This window comes from Pelecanus crispus, chromosome 12 (genome assembly GCF_030463565.1).
Source record: "Pelecanus crispus isolate bPelCri1 chromosome 12, bPelCri1.pri, whole genome shotgun sequence".
Lineage (NCBI taxonomy): Eukaryota > Metazoa > Chordata > Aves > Pelecaniformes > Pelecanidae > Pelecanus > Pelecanus crispus.
Genome location: NC_134654.1, coordinates 28,119,337 through 28,140,268, shown reverse-complemented (window position 1 = coordinate 28,140,268; position 20,932 = coordinate 28,119,337). Strand labels below are relative to the sequence as shown.

General features: G+C 64.6%; 2 protein-coding genes across 2 annotated transcripts; both read right to left on the bottom strand.

Annotated features, from left to right (window-relative positions):
* Nucleotides 1–1,284: 1,284 nt before the first annotated feature.
* On the bottom strand, nucleotides 1,285–7,688 carry DNAI2 (dynein axonemal intermediate chain 2). Its single transcript, XM_075720164.1, has 13 exons — nucleotides 7,506–7,688; nucleotides 7,227–7,388; nucleotides 6,981–7,102; nucleotides 6,251–6,393; nucleotides 5,481–5,594; nucleotides 3,955–4,094; nucleotides 3,609–3,731; nucleotides 2,985–3,208; nucleotides 2,581–2,716; nucleotides 2,081–2,227; nucleotides 1,662–1,886; nucleotides 1,476–1,577; nucleotides 1,285–1,293 (listed from the first exon to the last, which is right to left on the bottom strand). Exons 1-13 carry the CDS (start codon nucleotides 7,686–7,688, stop codon nucleotides 1,285–1,287), a joined length of 1,830 nt encoding a protein of 609 aa, XP_075576279.1.
* Nucleotides 7,689–10,799: 3,111 nt separating this feature from the next.
* TTYH2 (tweety family member 2) lies at nucleotides 10,800–19,650 on the bottom strand. Its single transcript, XM_075720205.1, has 14 exons — nucleotides 19,522–19,650; nucleotides 17,220–17,392; nucleotides 15,742–15,853; nucleotides 14,681–14,901; nucleotides 14,494–14,589; nucleotides 14,327–14,399; nucleotides 14,143–14,212; nucleotides 13,930–13,985; nucleotides 13,753–13,845; nucleotides 13,571–13,663; nucleotides 13,346–13,488; nucleotides 13,040–13,225; nucleotides 12,857–12,935; nucleotides 10,800–10,880 (listed from the first exon to the last, which is right to left on the bottom strand). The coding sequence occupies exons 1-14, from the start codon at nucleotides 19,648–19,650 to the stop codon at nucleotides 10,800–10,802; spliced, it is 1,605 nt and encodes a 534-aa protein (XP_075576320.1).
* Nucleotides 19,651–20,932: the final 1,282 nt, after the last annotated feature.

Sequence of the window (20,932 nt, the reverse complement as noted above, 5' to 3'; positions counted from 1 at the left end):
CCCTGCTCTGTCCCCTCGCTGCAGCCCTGTCCCTAAGTGCCCCCGCTGCCCGCGGGAGGGCTCAGCGCGGCACCCAGCCCGGTTCTCCCTCCTTCCTTCCTTGGGCACTGGCATAGCCCCTCTGACCTCCTGTGGGGGTTGGTCCCATGGGTGCCCCCCCGGCCCGGGGTTGGGAGGTGCTCCAGAGGCTGCATCTCCCCATCCCGCTCATCTGCCCCGGTCCCCTGGAGAAGTTGAGCCGTACACGACACTGGCAGCGTTGCTGGCTCCTGTTGACACAGCGGCCGTCGGCGTGCGTGGCTCTGGCCACGCTCCGTGCCCTCTCCCGGCTGCACCCACAGCCCCGTGGCACGGTCAGGGTGCCGTGAGCCGGATGGAAACGCGCTTGTCCTGCACGGAGCACAACCAGCGCACGGCTTGGGGAAATGCATTTCCACCTCTGGCTGTTCCCAGCCCGGCAGCCGGCTGTGCTGGGACACGGCAGTGTTCAGCTTGGGGCTGGGGGACTGCGAGCCCTGTCCCCCCAAAGTCTCACGCAGCAGGTGACCTGCGCTCCCCCTCTGTCCGCGCTGCCAGGACGGGACCCGCACCCGGCCGCTCCGCCGTGCAGCCACCCCACGCACACAGGATGGCTTCGACAACTCCTGCCCACCCTCCGCCCCCCGAGCAGCGCCTGGGGAAGGGTCCTGCTGGGAGGGCTCACCCCCAGCCCCGGCACACGGGATGTCACCCGCGCGCTGGCCCCATCCCTTTGTGCCGTGGGGCGAGAGTAACCAGCAGCTCGTTAATAATTAACGGGGCATCTGCTCGGCAATACCAGCCGGGCTGTGTTTACCCAGCACTGATTACCCCGGCCCAGGCGCTGCGGGCTGCTCTCGCAGGGATATCAGCAGGCTGCGGGCACGGGGCTTTGCTCAGCGTCGCTCTCCAGCTGGGAAGGGGCACGGTGCTGCACCGGGACCCCGCTGCTGCCACGAGCTGCCCTGCTCTGCCCCGCTCCTGGGGCTGGGGACATACCAAGGGACACCCTGCTGCCACGGGCGCTCCGTCGTGGTCAGCAGCCGGCTTTGATCCGCGGCCTGGCCCGAGGAGGGGAGATGAAGGGCGAAGGGACGCGACTTTCCCACCCTCTGCTCAACCCTGCTGTGACAGAACAGGAAACGTGACGTGCAAAGCTTCTGTTTATTCACCCCAAAGATAAAAAAAAAAGCCAGAAGGCAAAGGGCCAGGGAGCATCTGTGGCCAACGCGAGGGTTTCTGCGTGACACGCCAGTCCCGTCTCGGCTACGGCTCCTGCAGAGGATGCAGGCGTGGGGTCAGGGAGCTGTGCAGGGCCCTCTGCTCGCCATCCCACAGAAGCAGAGACCCCACGAGCTCTGCCCGGCTCGGGGACAGCAGCTCCATCCCTGCGCGAGCCACGGAGCAGCGACCCTAGCAAGGAGGGGGAAAGCAACACGAAGCTGGAGTGCACTGACCTTGGCAGCATCCTTCTCCTCCTCCTCCTCCTCTTCCCTGTCCTTGGGCAGCTGGCTCTCTTCCCCCTGCGCAGCCGCCTCCTCTCCCGCGTGGCCTTTAACCTGAAAGGCAGAGGCTGAGCTGTGTCCCCTGCCTCGTGGCAGGGACTCCCCGCCGCGGTTATCGGTTCATCCCATTGCCGGTACCTTGCCATGCAGGTGCTGGCTCTCTGCCTGCGCCCTCCTCTGCAGCTCCGTTTCGATGACCTCAAAGAACTCCCTGCGGACACGGTCGAGCACCTCGTGGGGACTCTCCACCGGCTTCTCCTCCACCTCCATCTCCTGGCCCTCCGACCTGGCACGTTCCTTCAGCCGCAGCTCCCGGTGCCGAGCCTCCAGGATCTTCTCCCGCTTCGTCTCCCGCTCGAACATCTAGGGTGGGTGGGGTCTGAGGGGTGCAGGGCCGAGCAGGGGACCCCATGGGACAGCGTGCTCTGCACAGGGATGGCGCAGGACTCGCTGGCAGCGCTGGCAGAGCTGCTGTGCACAGGGCCAGCGACGTGCCAGCAGCGCTGAGGGCTTCACCGCAACCTGGCACAGCGGCTCGTGGCCCGAAGCACACGTACAGCGGTGGCCAGGGTCTTCTCATTCCTCTGGAGGGTGCAGAGCCCGGAGGAGATTTCCAGCAGGGTGACGGTGCCCAGCTTCGAGCCGCAGCCAACGACGCAGCCATTGTCCTGCAGGCGCAAGCTGGAGAGGGGCTCGTCGCAGATCTGGGGAGGGAGGACGGACGGGTGGTGGCACTTAGCCCTGACGCGATGCCCCATGGGAGAATTCAGGCAGGCCGAGCTGACAGAGGCAATCCATGCGCTCGCCAACAACAGGAGCCTACGTGCAAATTTTTGGGCATGCTGAGCTCTAAGCACAGCTCAGGGCTGAGGGGACAGCCGCTGCTTGATGCGGCTTATCCTGAGCTCCGTGCAGGCAGGATGGGGCTCTGTCCCCTGGCTCTGCCTGTTCGGTGCAGGGCAGGGCAGATCTGCCAAGCACCCGCTGCTGGCGCTGGCCCGGGGCAGCCCCTGCTCCCCTCCCAGGGTGAGGGGCCCGGAGCCGCCGGGGACCCAACCTTCAGGCTGAGGGAGGGGTCTTTCTGCTTGAAGAGGAAGTCCCAGACGTCCAGGGTCCCGTCCGATCTGGTGGTGAAGAAGACGGCCGGCCTCACGGTGCTCCAGCACCCGTCTGTCAGGTAGGAGAGGTGGTACCTGCCAGCAGACCCGACGCAGCGGGGATGGGCTCATGGCCTCCATCCCCCCAGCCCCATGGTTGCTGCCCGCACAGCGCCTTCAGCCAAGAGCGGGGCACCCTCTATTCCAGTGCCCTCGGCCACGCTGGCACCGCTCTGCCTTGGTGACCGCCCCACCACCTCCTGCCTGACCTGAGCACACCAGACCCTGCTGGTCACCTGCCCTGAACACGCTCTTCCACAAAAAAGAAGATTTTTTTGCAAGGCAAACACACCCCGACACCTACTTGGTGCTCATAATTGATGATTCCTTGTTCTCCTCCGACCAGATTCGAGCAGTCCAGTCGCCGACCGTCAGGAAGATTTTGGTGTAGAAAGGGTTCCTGGCCAGTGCGTAGACAGGTCCGTGGTGGCCACTGTAGGTGCCGGTGATTTTTTCCTGGGGTGTTTTGGCCTTGCGGTTGCAGGCGATGACGATGCCCTGCTCTGTGCCCACCATGAACTTGGTGGGCTGAGGGTGGGAGCAGGAGAGAGCAGCGGTCAGAAGCTGGGGACCCCACGGTGCAGGGGGCAGTGGGGCAGCAACGGGTTTTGCTGGCCGAGCAGCATGGAGCCTGCTGCAGCCAGCGCCTGGGGAGAACGGAGCCCTGGGACCCGCCATGATCTGGGGGATTTAGAGACCAAAATGTCAGCAAGACCCCGTGTTCTGGGAGAACATCAACTGCTAATTCTTAAAGATGGGTGAGAACACACTGCAAGCTGCAGCATGGTGCTCTGGGTCACTCTGGGCATCAGCCATTTGTGGCGTGCCCCTCGAGCCCTGCCCGTGGGGGTTTGGCTCGGTTTGGCTTGGCTCGCACTCCTGCCCGGGTGAGGATACCGGATCCTGGCGGCAGGGCAGGGAGGCTCACCATGGTGGGCTCGAACTCCAGTGCGACAGCACCCAGGGCGTTCTCCAGGAGCCCCTGCCGGGTGATGTCCAAGACCAGCATCTCGGTGGGCTCGGACAGCTTGCGGATGTCCCACCACAGGACCTGCACGGGACAAGCAGCGGGAGGAGGCTGCAGGGCAGGGGCTGTTCCCAGCTCAACCGCGGGTGCTGGGGAGCCCAGCGTCCTGCAGCCAGGCAGGGGCAGCCTGTGCTGCCATGGCTGGCGAGGGGCAGTGCAGGCAGGGGAAGCTTTTTTGGGCTGTCAGCGCCTGCCAGCGCGGCCCCTGTGCGAGTGCCTGGCACCCTTCCCTGCGCCTGCCCTTTACCTGCCCGTCGGTGGAGGCTGAGAAGCACTCGGTGCCCGTTTTGGACTGCAGCCAGATGGCTCCGTACACGGGGTCCCTGTGGCTGACCTCCACGGTGGACACCTCCACGGGCAGCCCCCCTTTCCTGGTGTCCCAGTAAGCTGGGAAGGAAAAGGAGATGTCAAGATCTGCACCGGCTCCCTTGCCCAGCTCCTTTGCTTGCCATGCGTCTCCCGAGGAGATGCTGCCCCCCTGCCCAAGCCAGAACAGGAACCAAACCTCACTGGCTGCTCCTCCCGTAATTCCCAGCCCTAGAAGAACCATGCACGCGCCCCGCGGGCTGGGAGCCTGCTGCTGCGATCGCTCGCAGGGACGCCCGCTCTGAGCGGTAACGCAATTTGCACCTTCCGCAAACGCCGAGCTAGATGGTGGTAACGTACGAAAGAGCCGCAGCGTTTCTTCAGCGATCATCTCTCTCTGGCAGTCGCACTACAATCCCCAGGGACAATAAATCCACCCAGCTCCCTGCCCTGCTCTGCACAAGGGGGTGCAGCAGGACCAGACGTGGTCTAAGCAGCCCCCCAGCCTCCTGTCAACTCCAAACAGCATCTCTTAGGCTTGACGCTGCTAGAAACCAGCCTGTGCGACCTGACCCCGGCTGCGCTCCCCTCCTACGTGCCCGAAGGGCGCCAGCTAACGAAGGCAGGTCCCCCGCAGACAGCAGCAGCCGTCCTTCCCTATCTCTGCCTCTGACACGCGGCAGAGGGCAAGCCACAGCGCAGGCCAGGCCACGGTTCAGCAAAGGTTAGGCAGCTGGGCCCCGGTCGCACTGAGCTGCACGCGGTCCCTCTTGCTCGCTTCTAATTAGGCAATTGGATGTGACGGAGCGTGCTGCGCTGGGCCCGCGCCACGCGCCTGGGGAGCGCCGCGAAGGACGGGGTGAGATCCCTCCCCTCCATCACCTGCGGAGCGTGCAGTAACAGCCCCGTAACGCGTGCCCTGTCAGATGTGATTGCTGCTGCCAATGGCAAGGAAAACGTCAAAATGAGCGCAATTAAATCAAAAGGGCTCGCGTGGCCAAGTAAATAACAGAGCCATAAATGAAGCTGGCAGATAGGGGCCCTTTTCCAAGCACTTGAAACAACAGCACAAGAACAATTCAGCGCACGAAATGAGGGCAACTCTCCTGGGCTTTCGCCGTGCGAAGATACGGGGCCGTGACAGCACGCGTGCTGCTCAGCCGTCCGATCCAGCCATCCCTGCCAGGCTCTTGCTGCGGCCGCAGCCGCCTTGCTGCCCCGAGTGCCTGCGAAGGGCTCCCAGGCACGGCGTCCTCCCCTCCCCGGGTACCTGCTCAGGTGAGCGCGTGCCTGTTCTCTGCACGCCGAGCCCCAGTGCTTCAGGCCATGCTCGGGATATTCCCAGCCACAGCACTACTGACATTACATCCTTTGTGAGCGTAGCAGCGCTGGAACCAGGCTCTTGCCGAATTAAAACGAAGCCAGGCCCTCGTTAATATGGCCTCACCCCTAATCCATCTTCCTTACCCATCTGCCCATTGTAGCATCCTCCCACCAGGACGTGCGAGTCTTTGGGGTTGTATTCCAGGCTCACGAGAGGGGATGACGGCTTGAGAACGAGCTCTGGCTTGTTGGGGTTTTCTGCCAAGAAAGGATGAGTAAAGAGCAAAGCGCAAAGGCAGCCCGGAGGGCGAGCACCCCCTCCTCTAAGCCAGCCTCCCGATCCCGCACCCTGCTCCTCCATGCCTGGCTCCCTGCCACGCTGGCGCTTGCCCAGCCGTGCTGGATGAGGTGGCCGTGTCGCCTTAGCCAGGGAAGGGGGCTGAGCTGTCCTCTCCTGCCAGCCTGGGGACAGACCCCTGGTACCCCAACCCCCCGCACCCCGAACCCCTCTTCTTTGTGTTTTTCACTCCAAAATACAACAGGTCTGAGAGAGTCTTTGACAGAAGAGGGCAATTCTCAGCCTGGGCTTGCGCTGCCTCTTTCTTAATCGAGCACAAGTGAACCATACAAAGACAAGAACCACATAAGAGGAGTGTGGCTCAGCTGCCTGTTGTGGTCACAGGCGCTCTAGCTCATGAAGTCATGTAGTGGGATTTTAGCGGTTGTTTTCCACCTGTTGACCAGCTTTCAGGTCCCATTTCTCCCCTTCTCTGCATCGATCTGCAGGCAAAGCAGAAACCGAACCCCTGTTCACCCCCTCCGGAGCACTGTGAGGCTTCATTACACTCTTTGAAGACACAAAGTGCTTCCGCAGCGGCAGCATTACTGACTGGTGAGTTTTCCCTTCCCCTTACCAAGATCCCAGATGTACGAGTCAAAGCTCATGTCTTTCATGTTTTGCTGGAACTCCAGGCTGGAATAAGACACTGCCAGTTTCTTGCATGTGTCGGGGTGCCAGGAGAGATGCGTGGCTGTCCTCTTGGTTACGTTCGGATCCCTTTTTGATAACAGGAGATCAGAGAAAGATGTGAGTTCGCTAACAGCTCTGCCACGCCCTGGGATGACTGTCTCTCAAAGGAAACTGTGGGAATCACAATTAAAACAAGCTGCAGCCCTTGAGCATTAAGTGCAGGAAATGATTCTCTTGGGGGTTGGGCGGGGGGAGAGGAGTTGATGATTTAATAAGGTCTTTCCAGTTATACGTTTCTAAGAATCCAATTATGTTACTGGATCTGACTTCTAGAAATGACCTACCAGCCCCTGACATTTGAAAAGAGTCTGAGGCAGCAAAAAAAAAAAAAAAAAATCCTGCCTAAAGCACTGTTAGAAGATGCTCAGGACTGCATCTGTTCTTGGACCGTGGTACCTATCTCCAAGTGCCTGGGCAGGGTGGAGGGCAGGGAGGGGAGGAACAGATGGAGTTACGGAGCAGGGGGGCTGCAGCAGGTCTTCCCATCCATAAATTGATCCAGCGCTCCCCTAAAGCTGCTGGGTTTTCCACCTCCTTTGCATCCAAAGGCAGTTTAATACGCAGTAGCCCGCTGTGGATCTGGAGAGCCTGGTGAGCCCAGCTGGTTGCGCTACCTGATAACGTTGATGGTTTTTGCCGAGGGGGGCTCGTCTTCCACCTCCACCATCGCCTCCTCTCCAAAGTACTCCTCGTAGATATTGATAGCGTTGTTCTGCTTGACGCAGTGCTCCATCAGCTGCAGGGAAAGCACAGGCAGAGGCCGTGCCTCTGGGGAGCCACCCAGGCGAGGGGACTGGCAGCGGGCGCGCAAGGGGGCTCTGGGAGCGGGAGGCGAGGAGTGGGAACGGGCAGGGCCTTACGGTGCCGAGGTGCGTGATGGTGTTGATGTAGTTTTCATCTTTCTCCACTTTCTTCCTGAAGCGGATGGTTTGCTCCAACTCCTGCGGGTTGACGTCTTTGGGCCAGCCGCCCTCTACGTGGTTGACACCGTGGGATTCCACCTCCACCCGCTCAGTGTTGACCTGCGGGGCGACACGGAGAAAGCAGAGCAAGGGACTGAGCCAAATGGGTGCAAAACACAACTTTTTTCCTTTCGCAGCAGCCTGGGAGGCCCTCGACGGCTGGTGGGCAGCCCTCACCTCGTGCTCCGACATGTCGCTGGTGTGCTGAACGTAGCTGTCTACAGGGTTCCTCAGGATGAAGCTGCTGGCCATGCTGGGGTCGGGGGGGATGTCCACGTTGACCTTGGCCGGCCGGTCGGAGAAGCTGCAGGGTCGGCCGAACTCGCTGCGCTTCCGCGTGTACACGTAGACGATCTCCATGGCGGCCCTGCGAGGGGGCGGCGGGCGCCCCTTCCTCCCCCAGCCCCGTGGGGTTCCGCTGTAGGAGGGCGCCGAAAGGGATCGGGGGGCCTCAGGGTGGGCTCAGCACCGGCGGCGGGGACACCCCCGCCCCCCTCCCGGGGACCCAGGCGTCCGGATCGGGCCTGGTCCCCCCCAGCGCGGCCTTACCGGAGCCGCTGGCTGGGCCGCGTCTGCCGTTGCCTGGCAACGCCAGGGGCGATCACATGACCACGCCCGCCATCTTGAGAAGGGCAGGGCGGCGGCGTCACGTGACGGACGCCGCTTTGCCGCCATGTTGGGAGGGCAAAGACCTGGCTAATGAGGCGGGGGGCAATTAGCGCCGGGCACAGCGGGCGGCAGCGGCCTCCTGAAGCGGGGGTGGCTCTGCTGCCAGCTCCAGCCCCACGCCCCGACTGTGCGAGGCTTGGAAACCAGGCTGGGTCCCATCTCTTGTGTGTGAGGAGCGGTCTGGGGCCTGCTGCCTCCAGCCCCGGCCCATGGCGGGGCCGCTCTCCCAGCTCCCCCGACCCCTCCTGCCGCAGCCCTCGGCCGAGGGGGCAAAGCTGCGGTTTCTGCAGGAGCAGGTTCGCGGGGAGGCCGTGGCATGGGTGCCACGACCGCCCTGCAGCGGCAGGAGTTGCAGCCGGCCATTGCTGCATGGCCCCAGAGGCCTGCGTCCCCCCGGATCCGGTGCCCACCGGCAGCCCAGGGGCTGGCACCGGGAGACAGCACTGCTCCCCCCGCACCCGCTCCGACAACACGAGAAGGGTGTAAGGAGCACGGGACACAGCTCTCGGCACCCTTCCCGGGGCACGGCGCACCCAGGGGCCCTGCGGTCGCCTTCCAGCCCCAGCCAGCCCTCCCTTCGCACCGAGGACACGCTTCCACGCACGCTGCACCCCAAATCCTCTGTGTTTCCGCCCGCTCCCCAGCACCGACGCACCTGAAACCGCTCTAGCTGCCTCCTGCCACAGCCAAAACCAGTCCAAGCTGCAGCCATGGGATTTTAAGCCCAATTAAAAACCGCTTTGACTGCGGAGAAATGCTGGGACCGGTGCTGGCAGTGAGGTCTTTGCACCGGCCATGAAGAGTCCCGGCCCGGCAGAGCCGGCACACCGGGATGGTGCACAACCTGAGCAGGGGTGGCAGGGGATGCGGGGCAGCCCGGAGAAACCTGCAAGGAGGAGATAAGTTTAGTAGAAGTGTTTATTGTCTTTTCCCCAAAGGGCACATACAAATCAGGCCGGACTCCAGCTCCTAGATGGAGTCCTAATGAGGTTAGTTCACATGCGTTTAAAAACAGCTCTTCTACCAGTACCGTTACATTGAAACATTAAAAGCTGGGGGGGAAAGAAAAAAAAAATTAAAATCCCCTGGAAGTTTCCAACAGCAAGTAATGCTAGTCACACGCTACACGGACAGACGGCGTTAGGGGCCCAAAGGGTACGTACAAGTTATCTTTAAAAGACACAGTGAGTCACTGCTACCAAATAAGACCCCCCCAACTCGCCCGAGGGGGCCAGCCTGGCCACCCCGGGGGTCTGCCCGGCTGCAGGGCTGTTAGCCAAAGCAAGGAGGAAGGGATGGATAACCACCAGCAGCAGCCCAGGAGGCGGCTGCTAATGGCAATCAGTCAGGGAAAACCTTTGCCCTCCTGCGGCGTGGGTCCAGCCTTGGCAGCGAGGAAGAGCCCCGGGGCAAACCCCAGCTAAACCACCACCACCACGGTGCTGAACACGGTTATGAGGGCTGAACTCGCCCTGGGTGGGGGGAGAGAGACCCCAAGGGTGAGTGGGCAGGAAAACGCCCACCACTCTCTCTGCACCCTTTGGGCTGGGAGATTTGGGTCCATCTGCAGTGGGTGGGACGGAGCAGGGGCTCTTCCCACCCATGAGCAAGCGAGGGGCTGCTGTGGGGAAGGGGCCTTTGCTCGCGTCCTACCCAGGTTCCTGGGGCAGCCCGTGCCAAAATGGGCAGCCACAAAGGATCCGGTTCAGCTCATGCTGGTTCCCCCGGCTCCTCGGCCCCCAGAGCTGCATCCTCGCTTAACCTGAAGCCCTGGCGATGCCAGGCGAGCCAGGCAGGGAGGCAGAAACGAGCCCTCCCCTCCCCGGCACCGCATCCTGCCCGAGACACCTGAGTAGTCCCTACCCCTTTCCCAGGGGATTCGTGGTTACCCCAGGGCTGTCCTGCAGAAGGAGGGGAGCCTGCCCCAGCCCACACTGCTGGCCTGCCTGCCCTGGGTGAGCTGAATCGCCAAAAAGAGCCTACAAACCAACCAAACACCTGCTACCAACATGCACTGCAGTAAAACCACGCTGGGGCAGAGGCAGCGAGTTGAAACGCACCTCTGCCCTGCAGAGAACTCATAAAACCCAGAAGCAAAGCAAAGGAAAACCAGCAAGGCCAAAACATCCCTAATTCTATAGCCTCCGAACCCGGGGCGGCTCTGGCTGGGGTGGGGAGGGCAAGCGAGGGGGGCACGGGGAGCTGGCTCTGCCCGTGGGGAGCAGGAGCACGGCAAAGGGGAGCAGCCAGTGTCACCGTTGGGAGGTGGCAAAGCCGCCGTGGGCACCGGGAAGGGGCTGGGATCACTAGTGGTTGGTACTGCATTGCTACGGGAGCGAAGGAGCCGCTGCCCTGGAGCCTCCCCGAGGGGCTGGTGCTGGGGGCAGCCCGTGTTCCCAGGCTTTGCGCTCCAGGCAGAGGGAGCTGGAGAAGGCTCCCTTCCGTGGCATAAAACATCCCCGAGCTGGTGCAGCCGGGAAGGGAAAGGAGAAGTCGTCGCAGGGGCATCTGAAAGCATCTCCAGTCTTCCCGGTGCACCAGGAGCTCAGCCGCGGCGCTGCCCCGCTGCCGGCCGGCGTTCGGCCCTGGAGTTGCTGTCAGCCGTAAGGCAGGAAGACTTGAGAGCGAGCAGAAGCTGCCGAGGGGGAGAGGAGGGTGCGCAGAGCACGCGGGGGACACGGGGCTCGTCCTCCGGCCGCCGCCAGCGGGCTTCCCACCGCGTCCTTTCCAGGTGTCTCTGGTTTCCATTACGGAAACGCTGGTGGCATTTTCTCCTCCCGCGAGCCGCTCGGGGCGAGCGTGTTAGGCTGGGAACTCGGTGCTGTGGCGCCCGACGTGCTCATCGGTGACGGACAGGTAGGTTGCTCGCATGCTCGGGGAGTACTGCGGGGAGACGACACGGGGGTCAGCGCACCCCCAACCCACGGCGCGCCCCGCCGAGCCCCCGCCGGCCACGTCCAACCCAACCCCGCGCCGCTGAGCCGCCAGAGAAAGCCCAAGGATGGAGAGGGAAGATTGCTTCCCGTTTGTATTAATCCCCAATTAATCTGCCAGGCTGCCATGGATAAGGAGGCCAAACCCTGTTCACAGCCTCTTCGAAGGCTGGAAGAGAGCCCCCAGCTCTCGGGGCGAGCCCCAGGATGCTTCAAGCACCCCAGGCTCTGCTTTGCCCTTTCCTGCGCTGCTGGGACGTTGGCCAGGTTCATCCTCCCCCCTTTCCAACCCCACCCTAGCAGCGGGTTCAGCCCCGGTCACTGAATCTGGATGCATCCGATCCCGAAGGGCTGATGCCAGGATGCCAGCCACGGGCTTGAGCTCCCCTCCCTGTGCCGGCACGGGGATGGTGGCACCGCAGGCACCGGCGTGGGCTGGCACAGCGGTGGAGGAGGATGGGGTTTAGCCCTGACACATGGGAGCACCCAGGCTCGGGACTGGGTCTCTGCAGCAGCTGAGCTGGGTTTTTGCCCCCCTGATCTTCCCTGTCCACGCACAAGCCTTACCTGGCATGTGCCAGGGCTCACTGCCCGCCTGCGCCGGCAGCTACCGCAGGCTGAAACCCCCGGGGCTCTCCGGAGGGGCAGGGTCCCCCCGCTGCACCGGGAAGGGGGTAGCGGTGAGCCCAGGGCAGAGGCCAAAACCTCCAGCCCCCCCCACACCCTGCCAATGCTGCAGAATTCAATTTCTCCAGCATTTTGCAGGAGGGAGGGACACCCCGGCCAGGCATTAAGGAAGATTATTCCGAGTTTGTTATTTTAGACCGTGAAAGTCCTTCCTCGGGGATCTGAAACCTGGTTAAATTAGACCATTCAGGGTGGGGAGAAGCGCTCAAAGTAATCCTCTCTCCCTTCATCCCCTCCCGGGGAAGAGGCTCGCCAGCTGCCAGGTCGGCGCAATCGGATTACAGCCTCCCGCGCTGGCGTGGCTCCACGCTTTCACCTGACGGCAAAAACCTTCCCCGGACGAGGCGAGCGCGGCGTCCCTGCCACGGCAGCCGCGTCCCCGGCCCCACCGCGGTGCCACTGCCGTGCCCGCGAGGGACGAGCCTCGGATGGAGGCATCGAAGCAATTAAATGCTGTCAGAAAGGGAAAGGGAAAAAACTGCACCGGGAAGGGGATGGAGATGGGGACCATTTCCACTCCCAAGGCACGGGAGCTGCAAATCCTCTTGTACCTGGGTCGCGCCGGGGCCAAAATGTGGTCCCGTCCCTCCCGAGCCCTCTGCACAAACCAGCCCCATGGGAAAGGGGATGGAGGGAGGCACCGAGGAGGGGAAGGAGGATGGGAACCCAGCCGCTGCCCCAGGACGAGGAGGGAGAAGGAAGTGGCTGAACTTACTCTTGATGGGCAACTTAGCTCCAAAATAATTGATGCAAAAAAAAAAAAAAAAAAGAGGAAATAAAAACAAATAAAGCAGGCGTTAACAGACAGGGTGGGTTTAAACAAACAGCGGGGAAATGTAAACATGCACGGGTGACTGTGGAAAGCGTCTTTTGAAAGTCAGAATAAATAAGAAATAAAGCAGACAGAGAAGACAAAGAAGCTGAAGGGAAGGCTATTTTGGTCTCCTCCGAGCATGTGGTTGGTGACCTCTCCCCACAGCCTCCGCGGGCCGGCTGGGAACTGGGTTAGCAAGGCGGGCGGGAGGGATGCGCTCGCAGATACGGCACGTCCTCGGCAAGGGCAGGGGAGGGGGCCAAGCTCGCCCGCCGCCATCCCCACCCCGGCAGACCTTGCCGGTGCCCTGGGCGAGCGGCTTTGCGGTGAAGCAGAGGGGCTCCTTGCCACCTGGCTACCCCCACCACCCCAACCCAGCCCATGGGGTGTCACAAGAAGGACTTGGCCTCGGCCGTCCACCGTACCGTGGGAGGAGGAGAGCCTCTGCCGATCAGGGGGACGTTCTCGTAGCGTGGGTTTCCACCGAAAAGCACGGCTTGGTTCCTGGAGTGGGGGAGAGCCCATCAGAGCGGGGGGCACAGCGAGACCCCCATCACGGGGTGACACTCCGTCGCCGAGGTGGGGGGACCCAAGGGTCAGCATCTCACATGTATTCGGAGACGGGGGCGTTGGAGATGGTCTGTGCCGGGGGGTGCAGGCTGCTCTGGCTGCCCAGGCTGCTGCTGTAGCTGCAAAAACTGCGGAGCTGCCCCCGGGCCGGGTTGTGGGTGGCGATGCGACGCGCCTGCGGGTTGAAGGGGTCTTCCTCGTCCATGTCGTCGTAGTCCCGGTCCCTGCGGTGACAAGGCGCCAGCGCTCACCCCTCCAGCCCCAAAGGCAGTTCCCCACCGTGCCCAGCCACGCACGCAGCCCCGAGCCCCCCCGGTGAAGGCAGGGGCCGCGGGCAGACCCACCGGCCGGCAAAGTGCTTCCAGGCGCGCGGCGCGGCGCAGATGATGGTGGAGAAGGAGGCGGCCACCAGCAGGGAGAAGAGGACCAGGTAGAGCAAACCCTCCACCCCGTCGTAGCAGATGCCGATAAGGGCGTCCAGGTAGTCCTGCAGCGGGAGACGGGATGGGGCAGGGCTGGCGGTGGGCAACGCCGGGAGCTGCACACCCCTGTCCCGGCCCCCCCCTCACCTTGTGCAGCCCCCGGCAGTCCAGCATGGCCGTGAGCTGGTGCAGGCTGGTCTCGGAGGAGTTGAGGAGCTGCTGGACCCCCAGCAGGTCTTTCTGCGGGAGAAGAAGGGGTCAGGGCAGCACGAGACAGGATGGGGAGCAAAGTGGGGGGCATGGGGTCCTGGCTCCCCCCAACCCCGTACCTCAGCCGTGGGGAAGAGGGGCAGCGCAAACTGGATCAGGCCCTGGGTCTGGATCTGCATAGTGGTGAGCGAGCGCTGGAAGACGGTGAGAACCTGCGAGGGGGGAGCGGTCACGGAGCAGCCCGGGGCCACCCCCTGCCCCAGGCAGCACAAAGCGGGGTGCCGGCTCCCCCGTACCTGCTGGAAGGGGTTGCTCAGGCTCTGGTCGCAGTACAGGTAATAGTGAACCACCTCTGCAAAGCAAACGGGAGACAGCGGCGTGAGCACCCCGGGGGGGCAGAGAGCGGCGCGGGCAGCACAGCAGCGGAGAGCACCGGACCCCCCGGTGGGTTTTGGGGGAGCACCGGGGTCCTGCCCCGAGCACGTCTCCACCCCGCAGCCGGCTCTCACCTGCGCTGATGTCGCTCTCCGTCTGGTTCATGATGAACTTGTCCGGGGCCACGCAGAAGTCGCTGGTGCCCTGTGGGGACGAGGGGGACATCATCGGGGCTGGGAAGGACAGGACCGGTGCCCGCAGCTCTCGGCTCTGCCCCGGCACAGCCCGTACCACCCCTCCGCTCCCGGCCACACTCACCACCGCCGCTGCCGTGTCCACGGCCATGGAGGCCCAGCTGAGGATGAGCGTCAGGAGCCCGCAGCACAGCATCCTGCGGGGAGAGGGGTGAGCGCGCCACGGGGTCCGGCTCTTCCCCCCCCCGCCGGCGGCTCCGGCGCCACCGAGCCCAGCCACGGGGTACTCACGTGGTGAGGAGGCAGCGGGAGCGCTTGGCCAGCCCCAGGCAGGCCAGGAGGCAGACGGTGAGGACGAGGATGAAGAAGAGGAGATATGCCAACCACCTGTGCACAGAGGAAGGCTCCGTCACGCACGCCCACCTCCCCAGCCCCGCCGGGAGATGCTCCGGCAGCCCAACGCCGCGGCCCCACTCACCGGTAATACTCAACGTAGGCGACTTGGCCGGCCAGCGCGGTGAGGTCGGCGCTGGTGCCCCGCCAGACGGGCAGCCCTGAGAGCTGCAGGACGATGCTGCCTGCCAACTGCTGCATGAACTTGAGGGTCTGCAGGTAGTCCCCCCGTGAAGCCAGGAGCTCATTCAGCCGCGCAAGGTGCTGCTCCAGGCCCACCTGCATCTGCAGCGTGGTGCCCGCCACCTGCAGACGGACGGACGGTCAGCCACGCCGGGACGGCGCCGGGGGCTTCCCCGCCATCAGCCCTGCACCCGGCGGAGCCATTTGCCCCGTCCGTGGACAGTCAGCCACGCCGGAATGGTGCCGGGGGCTTCCCCGCTGTAGCCCTGCACCCGGTGGAACCATTCGCCCCGTCCGTGGATGGTCAGCCATGCCGGAATGGTGCCGGAGGCTTCCCCGCTGTAGCCCCGCACCCGGTGGAACTATTCGCCCTGTCCATGGACAGTCAGCCATGCCGGAATGGTGCCGGGGGCTTCCCCGCTGTAGCCCTGCACCCGGCGGAGCCACTCGCCCCATCCGTGGATGGTCAGCCATGCTGGAATGGTGCCGAGGGCTTCCCCGCTGTAGCCCCGCACCCGGTGGAACCATTCGCCCTGTCTGTGGATGGTCAGCCATGCTGGAACAGTGCTGGGGGCTTCCCCGCCATCAGCCCCGCACCCGGCGGAGCCATTCGCCCCGTCCGTGGGATGCCGACCCTCCGGGAGAGCAGCCCCATGTCGATGCCCTACGCTAGAGCCGGATCCGTCCCCTGGGACAGCCCTGCCGCGGCCCCCCCCGGCTCTTCCCGGCCACAAAGGCCCCATTTTGTGGGCTGACGTCACCCTCCCGCACTCGGCGCGGCACGGCCGCCCCGGGGGCTCGGCCGGAGCAGGCAGGGCTCGGCCAGCAGCGCAGGACGCCGTGGCCTCTTCCAGCTGGCTGCCTCCCTCCCCAGCGCTTTAACCAAACCCAGGACGGAGGATGGATGCCACCCTGGGGGGCATGGAGGGGGTCGGACGGGGGGACCCTGCCCCGCGGCCCTACCAGCGCGTCGATGCCGGTCAGGGTGTGGTTGGCGTGGTCCAGGGCGTAGAGCAGCTGGTACACCCCGTCGTTGGTCTCGCTGTTCCCGTAGAAGCCGATGCCGACGGCCGCGCTGTGGGCAGAGAGGGGACCTCCTAATTAGAGGGGAGGGAAACGCTCACCCTGACATGGATGCCTTGCCTGGGGGCCAGGGAGGATGTGGGGATGGCAGCTGGATGGGGGACACTCCCTGGAGCACCCTGATTTTAGGGGACCACCCCCACCCCTGGCAGGGCAGAGCCAAAGCAGACGGGACAGGGACAGCACCGTGATGGAGACCTGCTCCCTGCCAGCGCCCACGGGGCCCGGAGCTGCTCCACGGGCCGGACACGGCGGATTTGAAGCTCCTCCTGCCAAACCCCAAGAAATGGAGGGCGGAGGGGCCAGGCAAAGCAGATTAGGGGAACCCCCTGGAAGTGCCGCCACTCCCAATGAAACCTGCTCCTGCTCCGGGCCCTGCGGTGAGCTCGCTGCGGCCGCTTCGGCGCTCCCCGGCACCTGGTGAGCTCGCTGCAGCCGCTTCGGCGCTCCCCGGCACCTGGTTGTGCCAGCAGGCGAAGCCGGGCTGGAGGTCAGAGCCGGCTCCGAGGACGGACGTGCCCCTACCCCGGCCAGGCACGTGTCCGCACGCGGCCAGTGCATGCGGTGCTCCCTCCCTCCCCACAGCAGATACCAAAAAAACCGATGGACACCGGCCTGTTCGCCGCAATTAGGCCTTTAATGGCTGCAAACGGGCTCGGCGCGGCTGTCGGGGGGGTTTCAAAGCCCCCGGGGAGCTGCAGAAGGCTCCTGCCGGCGGGCGCCCCGAGGCTGGAGGAGCGGGAGGACTCGGGGGGAGCACGCCAAGCTCATTAGTGCCGTTTCCCTGCTCCGTACAACGCTCGCAGGCAGCCATCTCGTTCCGCCCAGGCAAAACCAGCCCCTTTGTCTGGCGAGCGGGTCGTGGCTGGGCAGCAAAAGCACCCCGTGTCCCATCCCGTCCCCGCCCAGGCCTGCCGGGGGGCACACGGGCCGGCTGGCGGGGAGTCCTCCCGGCCACGGGCTGCCAAAAAAACCAAGACAGGTTTGGAAAGCCACCAGAGCGCTGCCGGGCAAAGAAGCGTTCCCTCGCCTAATTGCTCCGGTCACAATTAAGGCCAGGCGCGCACGGGACCTTGCCAGCTGGGTCACACTGCTGCCCGCCATCTGCTCCGGGGCTGGGATTAGCGACCCAGCCCCGCTCCCACCCAGGATTAGCCAGGAAGGCGGCACAGCCGTGGCGGGGACGGGGCTGGCCCGTGGCCGGTCCCCGGGGCTACCCCGGCATCAGTGGCTGCGCGGAAGGAGGCAGGGATGGACCGTATTTAATTGCACAGATCTAATTAAAACGACTCATGGCCGGAGCGTAGAGCAGCTCTGGTGACGGGGAGGGGACGACAGCACGGGGTCCCGGTGCTCACCAGCAGATGAGCCCGGCGGTGACGGCCATCCAGGTGACGCAGCAGGAGTGGGGCCGCTTGGTCTCGTGCTCCTGGTCCCTCTTGCAGCAGCACAGGCAGATCAGGTAAACGGTGAGGAAGAGGAGGTTGAGGCCGAGGCAGACGGCGGCCACCAAGCCCAGGAAAAGCAGCGACTGGGGAGGAGAGAGGGGACAGTCAAGCGGCCGTGCCCGTGGGCGTCATGTGCTGCGGAGCGCCCGGCGGCGGGCAGAACGCGGCCACGTCCAGCACCCCACGGGACAGTCACACGGGGAAGGAGGAAGCGTCCCCGGCCCCACGCAGGGGGGACTGCTGCTCCCCATCACCTCCGGCTATAGGGGTGCTGCTCCCCGTCACCTCCCTGCTATAGGGGTGCTGCTCCCCATCACCTCTGGCTATAGGGGTGCTGCTCCCCAACACCTCCGGCTATAGGGGTGCTGACCTCCAGCTATAGGGGTGCTGCTCCCCGTCACCTCCAGCTATAGGGGTGCTGCTCCCCAAGACCTCCTGGCTATAGGGGTGCTGACCTCTGGCTATAGGGGTGCTGCTCCCCAACACCTCCTGGCTATAGGGGTGCTGCTCTCCGACACCTCCCGGCTATAGGGGTGCTGACCTCTGGCTATAGGGGTGCTGCTCCCCAACACCTCCTGGCTATAGGGGTGCTGCTCCCCAACACCTCTGGCTATAGGGGTGCTGCTCTCCGACACCTCCCGGCTATAGGGGTGCTGACCTCCAGCTATAGGGGTGCTGCTCCCCAACACCTCCTGGCTATAGGGGTGCTGCTCTCTGACACCTCCCGGCTATAGGGGTGCTGCTCCCCAACACCTCCCAGCTATAGGGGTGCTGCTCCCCATCACCTCCAGCTATAGGGATGCTGCTCCCCAAGACCTCCTGGCTATAGGGGTGCTGACCTCTGGCTATAGGGGTGCTGCTCCCCAACACCTCTGGCTATAGGGGTGCTGCTCTCCGACACCTCCCGGCTATAGGGGTGCTGACCTCCAGCTATAGGGGTGCTGCTCCCCAACACCTCCTGGCTATAGGGGTGCTGCTCTCTGACACCTCCCGGCTATAGGGGTGCTGACCTCCAGCTATAGGGGTGCTGCTCCCCAACACCTCCCAGCTATAGGGGTGCTGCTCCCCATCACCTCCAGCTATAGGGATGCTGCTCCCCAAGACCTCCTGGCTATAGGGGTGCTGACCTCTGGCTATAGGGGTGCTGCTCCCCAACACCTCCTGGCTATAGGGGTGCTGCTCCCCAACACCTCTAGCTATAGGGGTGCTGCTCTCCGACACCTCCCGGCTATAGGGGTGCTGACCTCCAGCTATAGGGGTGCTGCTCCCCAACACCTCCTGGCTATAGGGGTGCTGCTCTCTGACACCTCCCGGCTATAGGGGTGCTGACCTCCAGCTATAGGGGTGCTGCTCCCCAACACCTCCCAGCTATAGGGGTGCTGACCTCTGGCTATAGGGGTGCTGCTCCCCATCACCTCCAGCTATAGGGATGCTGCTCCCCAACACCTCCTGGCTATAGGGGTGCTGCTCCCCATCACCTCCAGCTATAGGGGTGCTGCTCCCCGTCACCTCCCCGCTACAGGGGTGCTGCTCCCCATCACCTCCAGCTATAGGGGTGCTGCTCCCCATCACCTCCAGCTATAGGGGTGCTGCTCCCCGTCACCTCCCCGCTATAGGGGTGCTGCACCCTGCCACTTCCCTGCTATAGGGGTGCTGCTCCCCATCACCTCCTGGCTATAGGGGTGCTGCACCCTGCCACTTCCCTGCTATAGGGGTGCTGCTCCCCATCACCTCCGGCTATAGGGGTGCTGCTCCCCATCACCTCCTGGCTATAGGGGCACCGCACCCCAGCAGCCACTTCGAGGGGCACCGGCGCTGCCCCCGCCTCATTTAGGCTCCGTGTGCTGGGACACCGCGGGGGGGGGGTGGTGGCTGCAGTGGGTGCCAGGAGCTGGGTGCCCCCCCCAACTTTGCACCCCCCCGGGAGGGGGGAAGCCGTGGGGGGCCGATGGAGCCGGCGCTGCCCCGCGGCAGCGGGAGGCCGGGGGTGCCGGTGGCGGGGCGGGGGGGGCCCCGCTGCCCGCCCGGGGAAGAAGGGCGCTTTGTGCGGCCGTGAGATCAGAGCTGGCGCCGGGCGCCGCGGGATGAAAGCAGCGATCGCACCGCGGGCAACGCCGGGGCGGTGGCGGGGGGGGGGGAAGCCCCGGCGGCAAACGGGACCCCAGCCCCGGGGGAGGGCTCCGGAGCGGGGGGGGGGTCCCCGGGTCGGTACCTGCTGGTATTCGGGGTCCCGCGGTCGGAAGGCGGCGGGCAGGGGCTGGAGGCGCAGGCCGCGGTGCGGCAGCCCGTGCAGCCAGGCCGCCCACCACGGCGGCAGGTACTCGGTGCGGGCGGGAGGCATGGCGGGGCCGGCGGGGCCGGGGCCGGGGCCGGGCTGGGGCCGGCGATGGCGGGGGGCGATGGGGCCGCCACGCCGCGGGGCTCCGCCCGCCAGGCCCCGCCCACGGCCCCGCCCACGGCCCCGCCCACGGGATCGGGGACCCTGCCCCGGCCACCCCGCACAGCTCAGGGCTCCCCTATAGGGGTGCTGCACCCCGACACCTCTGGCTACGGGGGTGCTGCTCCCCGTCACCTCCGGCTATAGGGGTGCTGCTCCCTGCTACAGGGGTGCTGCACCCCAACACCTCCCTGCTATAGGGGTGCTGCACCCCGACACCTCCGGCTATAGGGGTGCTGCTCCCTGCTACAGGGGTGCTGCACCCCAACAACTCTGGCTATAGGGGTGCTGCTCCCCGTCACCTTCGGGTACAGGGGTGCTGCACCCCGACACCTCTGGCTACAGGGGTGCTGCTCCCCGACACCTCCAGCTACAGGGGTGCTGCTCCCCATCACCTCTGGCTACAGGGGTGCTGCACCCCGACACCTCCCTGCTATAGGGGTGCTGCACCCCAACACCTCTGGCTATAGGGATGCTGCTCCCCGTCACATCCAGCTATAGGGGTGCTGCTCCCCATCACCTCCCAGCTATAGGGGTGCTGCACCCTGCCACTTCCTTGCTATAGGGGTGCTGCTCCCCATCACCTCCCCACTAAAGGGGTGCCACACCCTGCCACTTTCCTGCTATAGGGGTGCTGCTCCCTGACACCTCCCTGCTATAGGGGTGCTGCTCCCCAACACCTCCAGCTATAGGGGTGCTGCATCCCAACACCTCCAGCTATAGGGGTGCTGCACCCCATTAACAGCTCAGTGCTCCCCTATAGGAGCATTGCACCCCATCATCTCTCTGCTATAGGGGCACTGTGCCCCATCACCTCCAAGCTATAGGGGTAGAGCACCCCATCACCTCCCTGCTATAGGGGCACTGCACCCCATTAACAGCTCAGTGCTCCCCTATAGGGGCACCACACCCCATCACCTCCCTGCTATAGGGGTGCTGCACCCCATCACCTCCCGCTCAGCCCCAGCGTGCACCTAGAGGCACGCCTCGTCCCCCTCGAGCCCATGCTGGGGACCCTTGCCCGGCGCTGGGCCCTGCAGAAGGGGGGCACAGACCAAAAATGGCTGCCGAACCCTCAGAACGGTGAGGCGGGGGTAGTCCCATCCCCACCCGGCGTGGTGAGAACACAAAATGGTTTCAGCCCAGTGCTGTTGGGAAAAGACAAAAGGCGACACGGGGGAACAGT